At 35.5% G+C, this 15,485-nt stretch overlaps 1 protein-coding gene across 1 annotated transcript; it reads right to left on the bottom strand.

Moving 5' to 3' along the window:
- Positions 1-472: 472 nt before the first annotated feature.
- On the bottom strand, positions 473-14,665 carry LOC123265804 (protein hunchback-like). Its single transcript, XM_044729721.1, has 4 exons — positions 14,454-14,665; positions 14,231-14,382; positions 1,086-1,275; positions 473-993 (listed from the first exon to the last, which is right to left on the bottom strand). The coding sequence occupies exons 1-4, from the start codon at positions 14,542-14,544 to the stop codon at positions 554-556; spliced, it is 873 nt and encodes a 290-aa protein (XP_044585656.1). The 5' UTR covers positions 14,545-14,665; the 3' UTR covers positions 473-553.
- Between the last annotated feature and the right edge of the window lie 820 nt (positions 14,666-15,485).

Genomic DNA, 15,485 nt, shown 5'->3' with positions numbered 1-15,485 from the left:
AATAAAATAATTGTTAAACAGTTACTTTAGTATCAAAATTATTTTAATTAAAATTAAGAAAATTATATTTATCAATGAATTTTATTCTACCTTTTAACTATTTGATTTGACTGAAGATATAACAAACATCAGACCGCATTACATATTAATTAAACTAGTAATAATTAAAAATACGGTTTAAAAAATGTCCAGAAACTTTTTAAAATTATTATTCCATATTTTTTTATAATAATTTTCAATTTTAAATTACTATTGTATAAAAATATTGAAAAGTTGTCAGATGTTTGCAGTCATAATTTTCTTTAAAAATCATGACATTATAGACAGTATGAAAAAATATGTTCAACATATGTTTGAATTTAATTTTGTTAATGGTTTATAATTAGTGCAATTACTAAATGTTAATAAAATTTTTTTTTAATTAAAAACTTCGATGAAAATTTGAAATCAAATAATATAAATGTTAAACCAATGATTAATAATTGCACTAAGTAGTTTTAATAAAATTTAGTACTCAGTGTATCAATTGTTTGTTTTAAATTGATACTAAGAATTATGACTTATGACAAATGAAATGATTTTTTAATTGATCTGCATATAACGCTGAGAAAGAACATACACTACATGGATACTTAGGCTGAGTAAAATGATTGCGAAGATGAATTGCCAAGTAACTTTTAGAAATGGCAGCGTATGGGCAGTATTGACATTCGTATGAGCGGTCTGCACCGTGAATTTTAATATGTTGCTGTAAAGCTGATTGAAAGTATGTTGAAAAATGACAAATTTGACATTGATACGGCTTTTTAACATTACTATGTTTACATATAAAATGTGTCCTGAAAGTGCCTTTGTTAATAGCAATAAATGGACATTTAGGACACTTGAATGAGTTATTATTATTATGAGCTTCGGTGTGTGTTTTGAAACTCGTTTTACTGAATGCAGCAAAGTCGCACTCCATGCATTGATAAATTTTATGATGTCTTGACGCTGAAATAAAATAATTACTAATTAGCTTACAAAAATTTATTAATATTTGTTTATTTAATTTATATTTAAATAAAAAATTAGTATATTCTTACTTGAGTTAAACTCTCCATTATGATAGTCTAAATCAGATGATAAGTTGATCATTTCAGATTCTTCAGCGAATTCAGCAGTTTCTTCTTCTTTTAGAAGTACAAGATTGAATTGACCAGTAGCAGAATTTTGTTGAAATTTCAACAAGGAATTTGAAGATGAATCGTCTGGCGGCGTTAAAACTTCTGGTAGCTAGTTGGGAAAATAAAAATCTCTATTAAAAATTAAAAAATTGGCGAAAATAAAAAAAATAAGACAAGAAACAATAAAATTATCGAAATGATAGTATGAAGAATGTAAGAGAGATTCGAAACTAAAAAAAATTAGGAAAACGGTTGACTCTGAAGGTCACTCCTGCAATTTCCCGCTAATTCCATACCTAAGTGCTTAAAATTGCATTTATGACGTTTTTGAGCCAATCAAATGATTTTCACGTTCTTGGCAGCGATTGGCATGGTTTTTTAAGCTCTAATAATTATTTTGATTTCATCAAAAACGATCCGAAAAGAAATGTCGAAGTTGTGTAAAAAAAAAAAATTTTTTTTTTTAATTTTTCGTTTTCGATAACTCACGAACGAATCAACCGATTTTGACTGGTCTAGCGGCGACCGACGTGATTTTCTAAAGTTAAGAGCCGATTAGTTTTTTGATCGATAAGTTATTCCAAAAAAAAACGATTTTTCAAAAATTTTCTTATTGAGATTTCTCAAAATCTAGCGAACCGAATTGGTTCAAATTTTTAGGAAATTTAATAGCAACGATACTCTTTGAAATGCCAAAGTTTGGTCAAGCCGTTCAGAAGTATGAGAGGATTACATACATACACACTAAGGTGCTTCATTTGAGACGACTATTTTTAACTTCCCGCTACGAAAATCGAAGATTTTCAAAAAATGGGAAGTTATTGTTTTCACCCCGTTTTGCAAAAACCGAGTTTTCATCAGATCTCGACGTTTGAAGGTCACAGGAAGCTTCCCTGACTATCCCCGCGAGGTTGTCACGGTGTCTGTATGTATGTGTGTGTTTTTTTTAGGGGAATCCTTTTTACGGATTCTAGGCATAGCTGTTTGGCCTGGATATGTGGCGACTCGACGCAGCGTCATACTAAAACTCGACACTAACGCCCCTACCCACTAAACCCTAAACCCCTTTTCCTTCTTTCCTCTAATCCCTCATGGAAACCGCCGTCAGGCATTACTTCGTGAAGGGAGGATCTAGCTACTGCTCTTCCTTCTGGTGGCTAAGGTGTTATTTTTCCTTCCTTCTAGTTTCTGTCATTTGCCCTTTTTCTTTCAATGGAACGCAAGTCTTTAAGGACTTCTGTTGCAAACGTGTTGGTAGCGTTCCAGGCAGCTTCTGATGACAACATTGCTTCTACTAGTGAATCTGGTTGCATTCTCTGGTTCAGGATCCTCTCCAGTTCTTCACGCTGTGGATCGAAACGAGGACATACAAAGAAGACGTGCTCCGCGTCTTCAGCAGCTCCTGGGCAGGACGGGCACTCCGAAGAGTCATCGTGCTTAAAGCGGTGTAGATACTCTCGAAAACACCCATGTCCCGACAACATCTGCGTAAGATAGTAATTGACCTCTCCGTGATTCCGGTTAAACCAAATGTCGATCCGAGGTATGAGACGGTGCGTCCACCTACCCTTCTCTGCAGCATCCCATTGTAGTTGCCATCGGCCTATGCTCTTCTGCCGTTCTTCAATTCTAAGTTCTTCAGGGATCAGTGCAGTTGACCTTTTTCGTTGGTAAAGGGCCCGTCTTTCCTCTGCTAGAACTCTAAGAGGTAGGGTTCCAGCAATGACGCACACTGCTTCTTCTGATATAGTGCGGAAGGCACTAGCTACTCGTAGGGCACTCAGTCGATATACTGGTCCAGCCTTTCTCCATGATTCTTGTGTCTTTAATGCGTCGGCCCAAATGGATATTCCGTAAGTGAGCACCGATATGACTACTGATGACAATAATAGCCTCCTGCTCTGTTTTGGGCCTCCGACGTTCGGCATCAGTCGTGCGAGACTAGCCCTCACTACTGACGCTTTGGCACTGACATGTTCCACTTGCTGCTTGAAGTTGAGTCGGGCATCAAGCATCACTCCCAAATATCGGATATAAGGTTGTGATGTGATTTCTTGTTCGCCGACTTTCAGCTTAATGGTCTCTACTACTTTTCTGCTGGTAATAAGTACTGCCTCAGTCTTGTGTTGCGCCAGTTGCAGGTTCACTGCGTCCATCCACCGGTTAACGTGCTCAAAAGTGAGATCGAACATATGATTTATCTCGTCAAGGTGTTTGGCAACGATCACTACGGCTACGTCATCTGCATATGCTACGAGTTTGACGTTTCTTGGCAGAGTTAGTCTTAATAGACCGTCATACATAATGTTCCACAGGAGCGGGCCTAGAACTGAACCTTGTGGTACCCCTCCAGTAATATCATACTCCCTCGGACCGTTCTTCGTGTCATACTTCAGGACCCTGTTTTCAAAGTAGCTTGCTACGATCTTAAGCAGGTATTCTGGTACATTCTTCTCTTGGAGGGCCTGCATGATGCATTTCCAATTGGCGGAGTTGAAGGCGTTTCTGATGTCTAGTGTCGCCACCAGGCAATACTTCTTCGTTCCACCTTTCCATCTGGTTCCTGCGTTGCTTCCTTGGCCGTATCAACAACCTGTTTGATTGCGTCCAGGGTTGATCGTCCTTTCCGGAATCCATACTGATTGTCTGCCAGGAGTAGGTCGACTACTGCTTCAATTCTCTGGTGAAATATGCGCTCAAATATCTTACCCGCCATATCTAACATGCAAAGTGGTCGGTAAGATGACGGTTCTTCTGGTGGTTTCTTCCCTTTAGGTAACAGTACCAATCGTTGCTGTTTCCACTTACGAGGAAAAGTCCCCTCCTTGAGGCATGCATTATAAGCGTCGAGGAATAATGTTGGAGCTGCCTTTATGATGGTTTTCAAGGCTATATTAGGGATTCCGTCCAATCCCGGCGCTTTATTATTCCCTACACGGTTACAGGCCTCCAGTAGTTCTTCTTCAGTGACAGGTGGAATGTCGTCCAGTTCGCCTGGCGCCAACTGGTAATCGAAGTTGCGTTGCTGTGGGAACAGTGCAGTGACGATTTTCTGAAGAAGTTGAGGACACGTAGGTGATGGCATTTGTTGTTTTTTCAGGTGGGTCATAACCACCTTATAAGGCCTACCCCACACGTCTTTATCCACCTCGTATATAAGCTCTTTCCAGCATCTTCTTTTGCTCTCTTTGATGGCTTTATTCAGTTCACGACGCGCCTTTTTGTACTCTGCGATCAGCTCCGCAGAGTTAGGTCGTCGATAGCCACGCTGGGATATTCTTCTTTTCTTTAGACACTCTTTCCGAAGAACACTGATGTGGTCGTTCCACCAGTGCACTGCCGGGCGTTGGCTTATGCTGTGTTTCCGGACCATACTGGCGTCACAGGCCTGGACAACTCTTTTCATCAGGTCCTTGGTCATTTCTTCTGCGGATCCAGTAGTAATCGGTTCACTATTAAGGGCTATTACCAATGTGCTTGTGTCAAAAGGCTTCACTTTCCATCCAATGGTATTGAATGACTTGATTGGTCTTCTTGTATTCCGGTCATGTGATATTTCCCAGAGAATTGCCTGGTGGTCACTGGCTGTGTAGATATCCATCACCTTCCAGTCGTATTTCCCACTGATGAGGCTGCTGCTGACGAAAGTGAGATCTACGATAGAGCTTGCTTCTCCTTTAGTATAGGTTGGCGTATCACCACTGTTGAGCTGGACTACATCTAGTGTAGAGAAAGCTTCTAGGAGTGCTTTTCCTCGCGCATTTGTCTGCTTGCTGCCCTAGTCTACTGCCCAGGAGTTGAAGTCACCGGCAATCGCGACCGGATAATGCTGCTTGGCGTCCTCGGTCAGTTTGTCCAAGAATTCAGTGAATTCAACAATGGATAGGCTAGGTGGTGCATAACAGCTGTAGAAACGGATGCCGTTAACTGTTGCTGCTACAAAGCCGGCATTATCATTGTTAACTACACTCTGGAAGGGATGCTTACCACAAGACCAGATGACAGCCTTGGTGGTGCTGTCAGATTCCCAAGGCTGGGTATTCAGGTATCTGTATGGCTCTGCTATCATTACTAAGTCTAACTCTAGTTCTCTTGTTGTTTGCATAAGCAGATCATGTGCAGCTTCGCAATGGTTTAGGTTTAGCTGCAATATCTTCATGTCTGTTTGTTTGTTATCTTCTGGAGTGCCTCTTTAAATACTGGGCACCTGGATGCGCCGGCATGATGAGCCGAGTTCTCCGCACTTTGATCCGCGCATAATACACATTTCGCTGGGTTTTTGCATTCAGCAATCTTGTGTCCCTCTTGTCCGCACCTAATACATAGCTTAGACCGATCCACATTGCTCTTGCACTGGGATCCAAGATGTCCAAAGTGCCAGCACTTGAAACATTGGATTGGTCTCCTCGTAGCTCTGATTCGGCAGTTGGTCCAGCCGATCCGGACTTTACCGCTTCCTGTTAATATCATGCGCGCTGCAGCTGCTGGTAGTGTCACAACAGCTGTCTGAGTACCTCTGTAGGCCTTATGAATCTTAATTGTCCCTAGTGGTATCTCGCAGGTTTCTCCGATTTCCGTTTGCAAGGCAGCCTGAATATCCTCCTTGGTTGTGGTACCGTCAAGATCTCGGATTTCGACGTCTTCCTGTGGCCCTTTGCAGATTACCTTCGCGTCTTCTTGGAGGATGTCCGCGATGGTCTTCTGTAAGGCTTGGTCTCGGTCAGCGCTCTTCCTCGAAAGCGTAATCAGCAAGCTCCCGGTCCTAGTTCTTTGGATCTTATCCACTGTAGTACGGACCTGTTCGTCAGGGACGTCCTGCTTTATTCGCTTCAGAATTTCAGCATACTTTGCCGTCTCTGCGGGGCGGATGATTAGTGCGTCCGGCCTGATCCGTTTGCGCGGTTCTTTCCGATTAGGCTCTGGCCTGGACTCCTTCGGCGGTTGCTTCTGGAGCTTTTCTACTGCTTGCTCTCTCTTGGACTTCCTTGACTGGACTTTTTGCCATTCATTCACCTCCTTTTTTCCGCCGTTCTGTGTTACCGCGTTTTTCGGGGGACTTGGTTTAAGGTCCTTCTTCTTCTTAGTACGGCTGGTCATTGAGTCTGGGGAATTTCGTTCTTTCCTTTTCCCGGGCCTGATATCAGTTCCAGTTTCCTCTCCGTCTTCGACAACTGACTCGACGTCACCCTCGCCACCTGTGTCCATCTCCTCGACAAACGTGTCGGCTTTTGCTGGTGAAACCGCTGTCACACTCGTCTTCATCACGATATTACCGTGTTGTTGTTGGATCTCCTGCCATTCTTGGTCCAGTTTTTTGAACCTTCTCAGGGCACTACAGATGTTCGTCGACTTCGACTTGATCTCCTTGTGGACATTTTGCTTGGTTTGGAGAAAGTCCTGCAGTCCACTGACTAGCTTCTCCAGATGTGCCAGCGCATCTGTCCTCTTCATCTTTGCACTAAGTAGCAGTGCGTCTTGCTGGGCATGAGGCCCGTTTTCACTCTTGTTTGTTTTCTGTGCATTACTCATACTTTTTAATTTACCAGCGCATCGTACGGAGTGGAGCGGGTTGCCATAACTAGGAACGGGTGTACCCTCGGAGATAGTACTCCTACCCCAGTTCCCTGAGGCCTAGCCGACACTTAGCCAGTCCCGGAATACACGGATGGACTAGACTCGCTCGGAGCGGTGAAGATTCCGATCTCTAACACTCACTGCGTACTTCCTGATCAAGGCCTGAAGTGGCTGGCTCCTGATCCACTGCTGCAACTTACACCTCGGTAGAGCAAGCTCACATCAGCCGTGGCCTGCATCGTCGGAAACTACGATACAGGTTCCGGTCACTCCCAGTGGGTCACAGCAGAGAACGATCGTCTTGTTAGGTCAGTTAGTGCGACCAACCCATTAAAGAGGAGTTTTGTCCACGGGAGCGTATTTTGTTTGGTTATTTTGCTTGGCTCCTACCCGCTGTACCTCATCAACTAAGAGATTAAGTGTCATCCAAGGACAGCGAGCGTTCTCCCATCCGCTCGGGTAGACGCGCCCGGTAGCAGTATCTCTTCTGCCCCGAGTGTGTGTGTGTGTGTGTGTGTGTGTGTGTGTGTGTGTGTGTGTGTGTGTGTGTGGGTGAAAGTATGTGAACCGCTTATAACTTTTGAACGGCTTGACCGATTTCATCGCAGTTGGTGCCATTCGAAAGGGCTTGACCAAACTTAGATTTTGAAAACTATTTGGACCGATTCAGATCAATAGATTTTGAGAAATCTTCAAAAAACTGAAAAAAAAATGTTTTAAATGTGGTTTTTTTGGAATAACTTTTAAACGGCTCGATGGTTCAATTCCAAAAACTAATCAGCTCTTAACCTCAAAAAACCACGTTGATCGCCACCAGTCCGGTCAAAATCGGTTGATTCGTTCGAGAGATATCGTGAACGAAAGAAAACCGAAAAAAGTGTTTTTTCGGAATAACTCCGAAATTTTTAGCGCGATCAATTCAAAGTTTGAGATTCTTTGTGAGGCTTGAAAAACTGCGTCGAATGCTGCCAACCGCGTGAAAATCGGTTTATTCATTCAAAAGTTATTGCGGTTTAAAAATTCAAAAAATAGTGTCATCAAATCCCTATCAGACTTTTGAGCTCGAAGAGCTCAAAAGCATAGGAAAACAATCTCTTTGAGCTTGGAGAGCTCAAAATAACCCATAAATTGTATTTTTGAGCTCGAAGAGCTCAAAAACGTCATTGGTGCAATTTTATGCGCCTAAGTATGGAATTAGCGGGAAGTTTCAGAGATGGCCTTCAGGGTCAACCGTTTTCCTAATTTTTTTTTTCTCACTCCATTGACGAAATATTGTTCTGAACATAGAAAAAAAAATTCTCACCAAGGGATAGTTCTTAATTTCAATTTTAAGTACTCGCTGGATGAATTTAAAGTTTTCCCATATAATTAACCCGTTAAAATAATTTTTTTTGCTTAAATTAGCTATAGCATAGCGACATTTCATGATATTCATTTGACCATGGGCAGAAGTTGTAGAGGAATCCTTCCTCTTTAAAAGCTCTGACAGCTTATTTCCAATTTATGAGTTACCTCGCCAGTAAAAAATTGTACATTCGATTTTTACTCAAAAGTCGTGGTTTTTTTATTTTTTCTCCTAAACTACTGATCTGACACCTAAATTGCAAAGGACCTTTTTTGTAAAGAATTCGATTTTCTATAAGATAGATTGATAGCTGAACCCTTTCAATAAATTGCCTCTGAGATAAATTTCATTAATTACAAAAAAACAATAAATGACACTATTTTATCGTAATTTTTATACTTTTTAATAAAACAACAGTTGATAAAAAAAATTATAACATTGTATATTTTTATAATCAAATATTGTGATATCGTTATAATGCCTAAATTTTTAAAATTTTTAATTGTCTGACAAATATTCTAATAAATATAGTTATTACATAGAATATATCCAAAATATATGATCATACATAACTCTGGCACACAAAAAAAAGTGGTATGTACTTTGGATTGCACCTACCTATCGAAATGAATATTGACCCACTGAATCCGAATTTCAAGTCCGTTTGACCCGGTAACCCTCCAATTTTGAGCATAATGCAAAAAACCCCAAAAAAATGCATAAAACTGCAGTCACGGCGATGAAAAAATTCTTGTGGACCCGGATCAAGTATGATTCTTTTGTATTTTAATTTACTGAATCTAAATCTGAACGTTAATTAGCCCAGTGCCCCGTTAACGTTTAAAAATTAAAAAAATCTCAAAAAACCGAAAAAATTGGGAAAATTGCAGTTACAAATTTGAAAAAAAAAACCTGTAAAACACGATTAAATACTATTCTTGTATTTTTCCACGCATGAAATACAAAAGAGAATAACAAACGGAAGAAAAATTTACGGCGTAGATCGTTTGAGAACAAACCCAGTGAACACATGACTTCAATATGACGTCATTTATAAGTCATAGGAATGTCACAATATTTTACGTAAATATGACGTACAATTGACCTGTCTTGTGATCCAATTATGATGTAAAAATATATGATATATTTTTGACATCATACTGATGTAAGTTTATTACTTCTCCATGATGTAACGGAAATGACTTAGATATTACGTACAACTGACATAATATATAAACTACAATATTACGTAACATTAATGCCATCATTGTATGTCATAACGATGTAAGTTTAACATCATGCGTTTACATCAGTGACAAGTCACGGTCTTACGTAATACCGATACCATCTGTGAGTCATTATTTAACATCAATAATTTGTCACAATTGTACATAATACTGACGTAATTTGAAAGTCATTTTCTAAATCAGTGACAAACGATTATTTTCCATAATATTGATAAAATTTGGGGATGTATTTTTTAATATTATCGATTGATCAAAATTTATCAAATATAAAACTTCTTCAACAAGATGTCTAATTTACAATTAATCGCTAAATATTAATGAAAATTGGTTTAAAATTTAGTAAGAATCAGGAAGAGGTAAACAGCTGATTTAAGCTGGTACCTTGCAAATTTAAGTCCGCTCTTAATAACAAAAATTTATAATTTATAATATTAATGAATATATCTAACATATTAGCAAATAACATACAAAATATTTTTCATTTACGTTTTTAAGAAAAAAACATACAAATTAAATACATGTGGGATATAAACTTTTTATATCTTTGCTTGTATGTTTCCATACACTGCAGAAAAAAAATCTTGACTCAAAGGTAAATTTCTTTGGACTAAGAATATATTAGAGATGACTGAAAATTTCGTGAATGAAGTCAAAATTTCTTGACACTAAAACACTTCTTGCTCCAATATAACTTCGGCCTCCGTCAAAATTTTCTTGGTGCAAGAAATACTTTTTTTTCGTTGCATATGTTTCTCACTTATATTTTTTCCATGAATTTAGGTACTTTTATCCATTGTAAAAATATTTTCGACTTCATTCAGTATAAATGATTTGGTGTGAAACTGATAACAAAATACCGAGTTCAATTTATGTGGCATGAACTCTAAATTTTTAAACCGTCAAGCGAATAAACATATAATTTCTTATGATTTCGCGTCAAGAAATTAAATGTCAGTCATTTAAATATTGCACTATTACTTGAAAAATAATTTTCTGACATTAGTGCTGCTACTTATGAAATATTGTATTTGAAATAATTCAAACAGTTCCATGATTGTTATTGACGAGACTAATAGTATTTTACACAGTAAAAAATTTTGCGTCATTGCGTCAAAAACTTTAGTGTTAAAAATTTTTGTGTTAAATATTTAACTTTTTTAAGTGTAAATTTAACATTTATTGTGTTAAATCAACATAAAAAAATGTTAAATATTTAACATAAAAATTTTTAACACAAAAATTTTTGACACAATGACGCAAAATTTTTTTACTGTGTACATCAAGTTTCATAATGTTGTTAGTATGTTAAATTAAAGAAATTCAAATTTCGAAAAAAATTGAAATTAAAAATAAAAAGAAATATAGAAAAAAATTGTATACTTAAAAGAGTTGAAATTAAAAAAAAAATCTAAATTTTGTAAATTGAAATTTTGAAGAAGAAAAATCCAAATGAAAAATACTAAATTTTCGGAAAAAATTAAATAAAAAAAAAATTCGAGTCTTGAGAAATCAATAAGTATTAAAAAATATTCAAATGACATGGATACATCGTTTACTCTGAAAAAATTTCACTCTGTGAAAGTTCTCTGTGTCCGCTTTTAGACGAAAATTTTTGAAAGTGTAAGATTTAATCAATTCTTATGAAAATTTATAAATTGCCTATTCATTACCACAAGTTTCACTAGAGAGCCTTTTATAAGAGTTTTTACAAAGTTTTATAGAACTTTATAAAATTTCATGAGTTTAATGAAATTTTATAAATTTGTATAAATTATTAGACTTGAATTTTATACAATTCCAGCTCTTAAAATCCATTTAATCTCAGAAAAAATTATGAAATAAGCATTTTTCATCATGTAAGGCTTATGACATAAGTTATTTACTTCGTGACATGAACCGTTACTTGGACAAGTGAGCAGCGTTCCAGACTTCGATACGTGAGGACCCAAGTTCGAGCCCAGCATATTTCAGGATTTTTTCATCAAGTATCAACATATAACTAGTGTTTCAAACTTTGTAATAAGTCCACAACACTATAATTAATTTCAAAATTGCCATCTTTTTATTTTTGAGAAATTTTTTTTAAAATATTTTTTCTGAGGTACAATTCTTACATCACTTACATCACTTTTACGTCATAATGACATCATTATCATGATATAGACATCACAGGTATGTCATATTGACGTCATAAATGTCATTGAGACATAATACTGACGTCATGACTACGTCATATTTTTACGTCAGAATCTTACGTCAAGAAGTGTGAAATAATGAGTCATATATGACTCATTCGTGACTTGTATCTTACGTAAATCCTGACATAGCCCAATGTCATTTTTACGTCAAATTGACGTAAACGTGTTTACTGGGAAAGAGTTCGATTTCAATGAAGAACAGTTTGAAATTCGAGAAAATCGTTCTCTTTATTCTAGTTATACGTCATTTTTTATAGATATTAAAATTTTTTATATTTTCAGAATATTAATTTATATTTTATGCGTAAAAAAAAACAAAAAAAATATTTAATCATGTTTTATAGATTTTTTCTCATATTTATAGCTGCGATTTTCCCGATTTTTTTGGTTTATTGAGATTTTTTTTAATTTTAAAACGTTAACGGAGCAAGAAAACTTCAGATTCAAATTCAGTGGAATAAAATACATGAAAATCATACTCAATCTGAGTCCAAAAAAATTTTTATCTATAATTTCAATTATTCATGATTTATTGCAATTTTTTTGGGTTTTTCGTTTTTTATTTCAAATTTGGTCGGTTCAGCAGGCTCCCAGTCAGCATCCAAGTCAGAAAGATTTCAGTATGAAGTCTTTTAAAAAACTTCTTATAGAAGTCCTAATGTGACGTCTTAAGGAGCTCTTTTTTACGAGGTCAGAACTAAGAGCTCTTAATGAACTCATAAGTTTGGAGTCAATTTTCTGACATCTAACTGAGTCCCTTTTTTGGACTTCTTTTTGAGTTGCGTATAATGAGCTTATAGACATTATAAACAAAAACACAAATTTCTTTTTAATATAAAGCTGTCAAAATCTTATTCATTTTTCATTTATTACTTTCCTGATTGAGAAATTAAATTGAAAATGATTAAAAATAATTCGAATTAAATGATTTAAAACAATTTAAATAGATTAATATATAGATATACACTTGGCATAGGTTAACTCATTTCTCTTAATCCAGGTTAATTAAATTTTTCAAAAATTTTAAATTATATTATGAATTAATAGGCAATAATGTTAAAATCTGGTTCGTAATCAAACTAATTTAGATAAAATAATAAAATTTGATTCTAATCTGAAAAAATTATGTGAACTTTCTACATTTAAGGAGTACTTAGTAGACTTTTGAATATTTTTTAGTATATAAATATTCGTAAAAGTTACTTTTTCTCTATCGATACACAGTATCAAATAGAATAAATAATATAGACAATGATCGCAACATTTCATCACTATATAAACTTAGCTTATAAGAATAATGAGATGTGTAACGACATATCGTTTGAACAGCGTAGGGGGCTAGGTATCGATCTAGCACGCGCGCGACTCGGGTTCGAATCTTAGTTACGGCAATTGCGATTTTCACTGTCTCTCTTTAAACCGACAGTATTAGGTCAAACTGAAATAACGAACATTCGAAATCAGCATCGGTGCTTCATGAAACTCTGAATTATTTTTCATAATTTACTTTTATTATTATTATTATTAATATTATTTTTGTTGTGTTCTTATTATTGTTATCATTATAATAGCGTATAGAGATAAAAAATCATTCATCTGTGCGAGTTCAGAAAAAAGAGCTCTTTAAGAGCTCGTTTTGATGAGTTCTTAAAATCTACAATAAGCGGCGCATTCGACCTCTTCAGAAGGTCTTAAAGACGTCTTTTAGACGTAGACTCTGACGTCCAAATCAGAAATCTGAGCTCATTCGGAATAACTTAATACGTCATTTTGCTATCTGGGCTAGTTAACGTTCAGATTAAGTTTCATTAAATTGGAATACATAAAAATCATACTTGATCCGGGTCCACAAGAATTTTTTCATCGCCGTGACTGCAGTTTTATGCATTTTTTTGGGGTTTTTTGCATTATGCTCAAAATTGGAGGGTTACCGGGTCAAACGGACTTGAAATTCGGATTCAGTGGGTCAATATTCATTTCGATCTATCTTATAGAAAATCGAATTCTTTACAAAAAAGGTCCTTTGCAATTTAGGTGTCAGATCAATAGTTTAGGAGAAAAAATAAAAAAACCACGACTTTTGAGTAAAAATCGAATGTACAATTTTTTACTGGCGAGGTAACTCATAAATTGGAAATAAGCTGTCAGAGCTTTTAAAGAGGAAGGATTCCTCTACAACTTCTGCCCATGGTCAAATGAATATCATGAAATGTCGCTATGCTATAGATAATTTAAGCAAAAAAAATTATTTTAACGGGTTAATTATATGGGAAAACTTTAAATTCATCCAGCGAGTACTTAAAATTGAAATTAAGAACTATCCCTTGGTGAGAATTTTTTTTTCTATGTTCAGAACAATATTTCGTCAATGGAGTGAGAAAAAAAAATAGCCGTCTCAAATGAAGCACCCTAATGCATACATACACAGCCGCACGGATACCACCGTAAAAATAGTCAGGGAATATTTCTAAAACCTCAAAACGTCGAGACCTAATGGAAATTCGATTTTCGCAAAACGGGGTAAAACCAATAACTTCCCGAATTTTTAAAAATTTTTATTTTTTTTTTAGCGGGAAGTTAAAAATAGACAATTTTTAATTGTCACACAACAGTGCAGTTTTAATTATACACAAACAACTTAACGGGTGATAATATTGATATTAAATAAATAAGCATTAAATTTATTCTTAAAACTCTTACCGTAGCTGGTTTTATAGGTTTTACATCATCCGTCCAGTAATGTTCCTTTCCGCTCAATGATTCAATTCTTGTAATTTTTATTTGATTGGGATTTGGTAAACCAGTATCAATAAAATTACCTTCATTCTTGGTTACATTTCGATCAGTTTTCCCTAAAAATCAAATTGATTAGTTATTAGTCAATTCATTGTTTCATGAACTAAAGATTTCTAAAAATTCATACTTGGTGCTAGTACGCATTCTATTTCTACAACAGATGAACTATCACTGTCATCATCACTCAATTCTATTTCTATAATGTTATTTGCACTCATTTTTTTAATTTGAGATAAAAAAAATTGTAAGCAATTTGTTTAAAATATTAAAAAACCAAAATGTGGTGCTGCTTGGAAATGGTTTCTGTTAACCGTCATAACCTTAATCTCTTTTCCATTAATATTAGCGCTGATTTTTTAAGTTCTGGCGCAGACAAGAATGAAAATCTCAAACAGTGAAAATTGTAACAATTTTTAAATAAAATTTTTAATTAGTAGAAATCTAAAAATTCTTGGAATTTTTATAACATCAATTATTATAGAAAAAATATTTTTAAAAATTCACACTTATAATTTTTTTCTAATTTCTTTGTTGAATTTTTTTGCTAAATTTTTTTCATCAACAGACTCGATGGAGTCTGGCGCCAAGTTCCGTTCTCAACAGTTCTCAAGCCAGACTACCGTGTGTGTATATACCGTAAGCAGAACGGTTTTTTGAGGTTACAAATTTTTTTCAAATTTACTTTGATTTTTTTTTTATATGATATTTTATAATAGTAGTTCATGCTTTTTATTACGCGTATTACTTCATTATTATCAATTATCTTTATAATTTCTATTTAAAACTATTAAAAATAATCAGCACAAACTATAGCGACCCAGATTTTTAGATTTTAACTTTTTTCTTATGTAAAAAGCGGACGGCCAGAGACTAAATAATATAAGGATGCATGCTAATCTTATAATAGATGGGAAACTATAGTGAAAAAAAGATATTTGACAGCTTGCAATATTTGACACACGCCAGGCGGCGCAAGAATAACTTTTACATGAACTATAGCTAGAAGAGGATAGTTTGCCACCGGAAATGTATTAAATTAAAATTGTCAATTTTTATTATAATTACAAAAAATACTGAAATCCGAACAAAAACAGTTTCACTGTAAAAAAATCACGCCAAGTCCACGTTCCTAAGACTATTAAGAAAAAAAATTTTTATT

Source organism: Cotesia glomerata, linkage group LG5 (genome assembly GCF_020080835.1).
Source record: "Cotesia glomerata isolate CgM1 linkage group LG5, MPM_Cglom_v2.3, whole genome shotgun sequence".
Lineage (NCBI taxonomy): Eukaryota > Metazoa > Arthropoda > Insecta > Hymenoptera > Braconidae > Cotesia > Cotesia glomerata.
The sequence above is the reverse complement of the archived record's forward strand: the minus strand, read 5'-3'. Positions and strand labels throughout refer to the sequence as shown.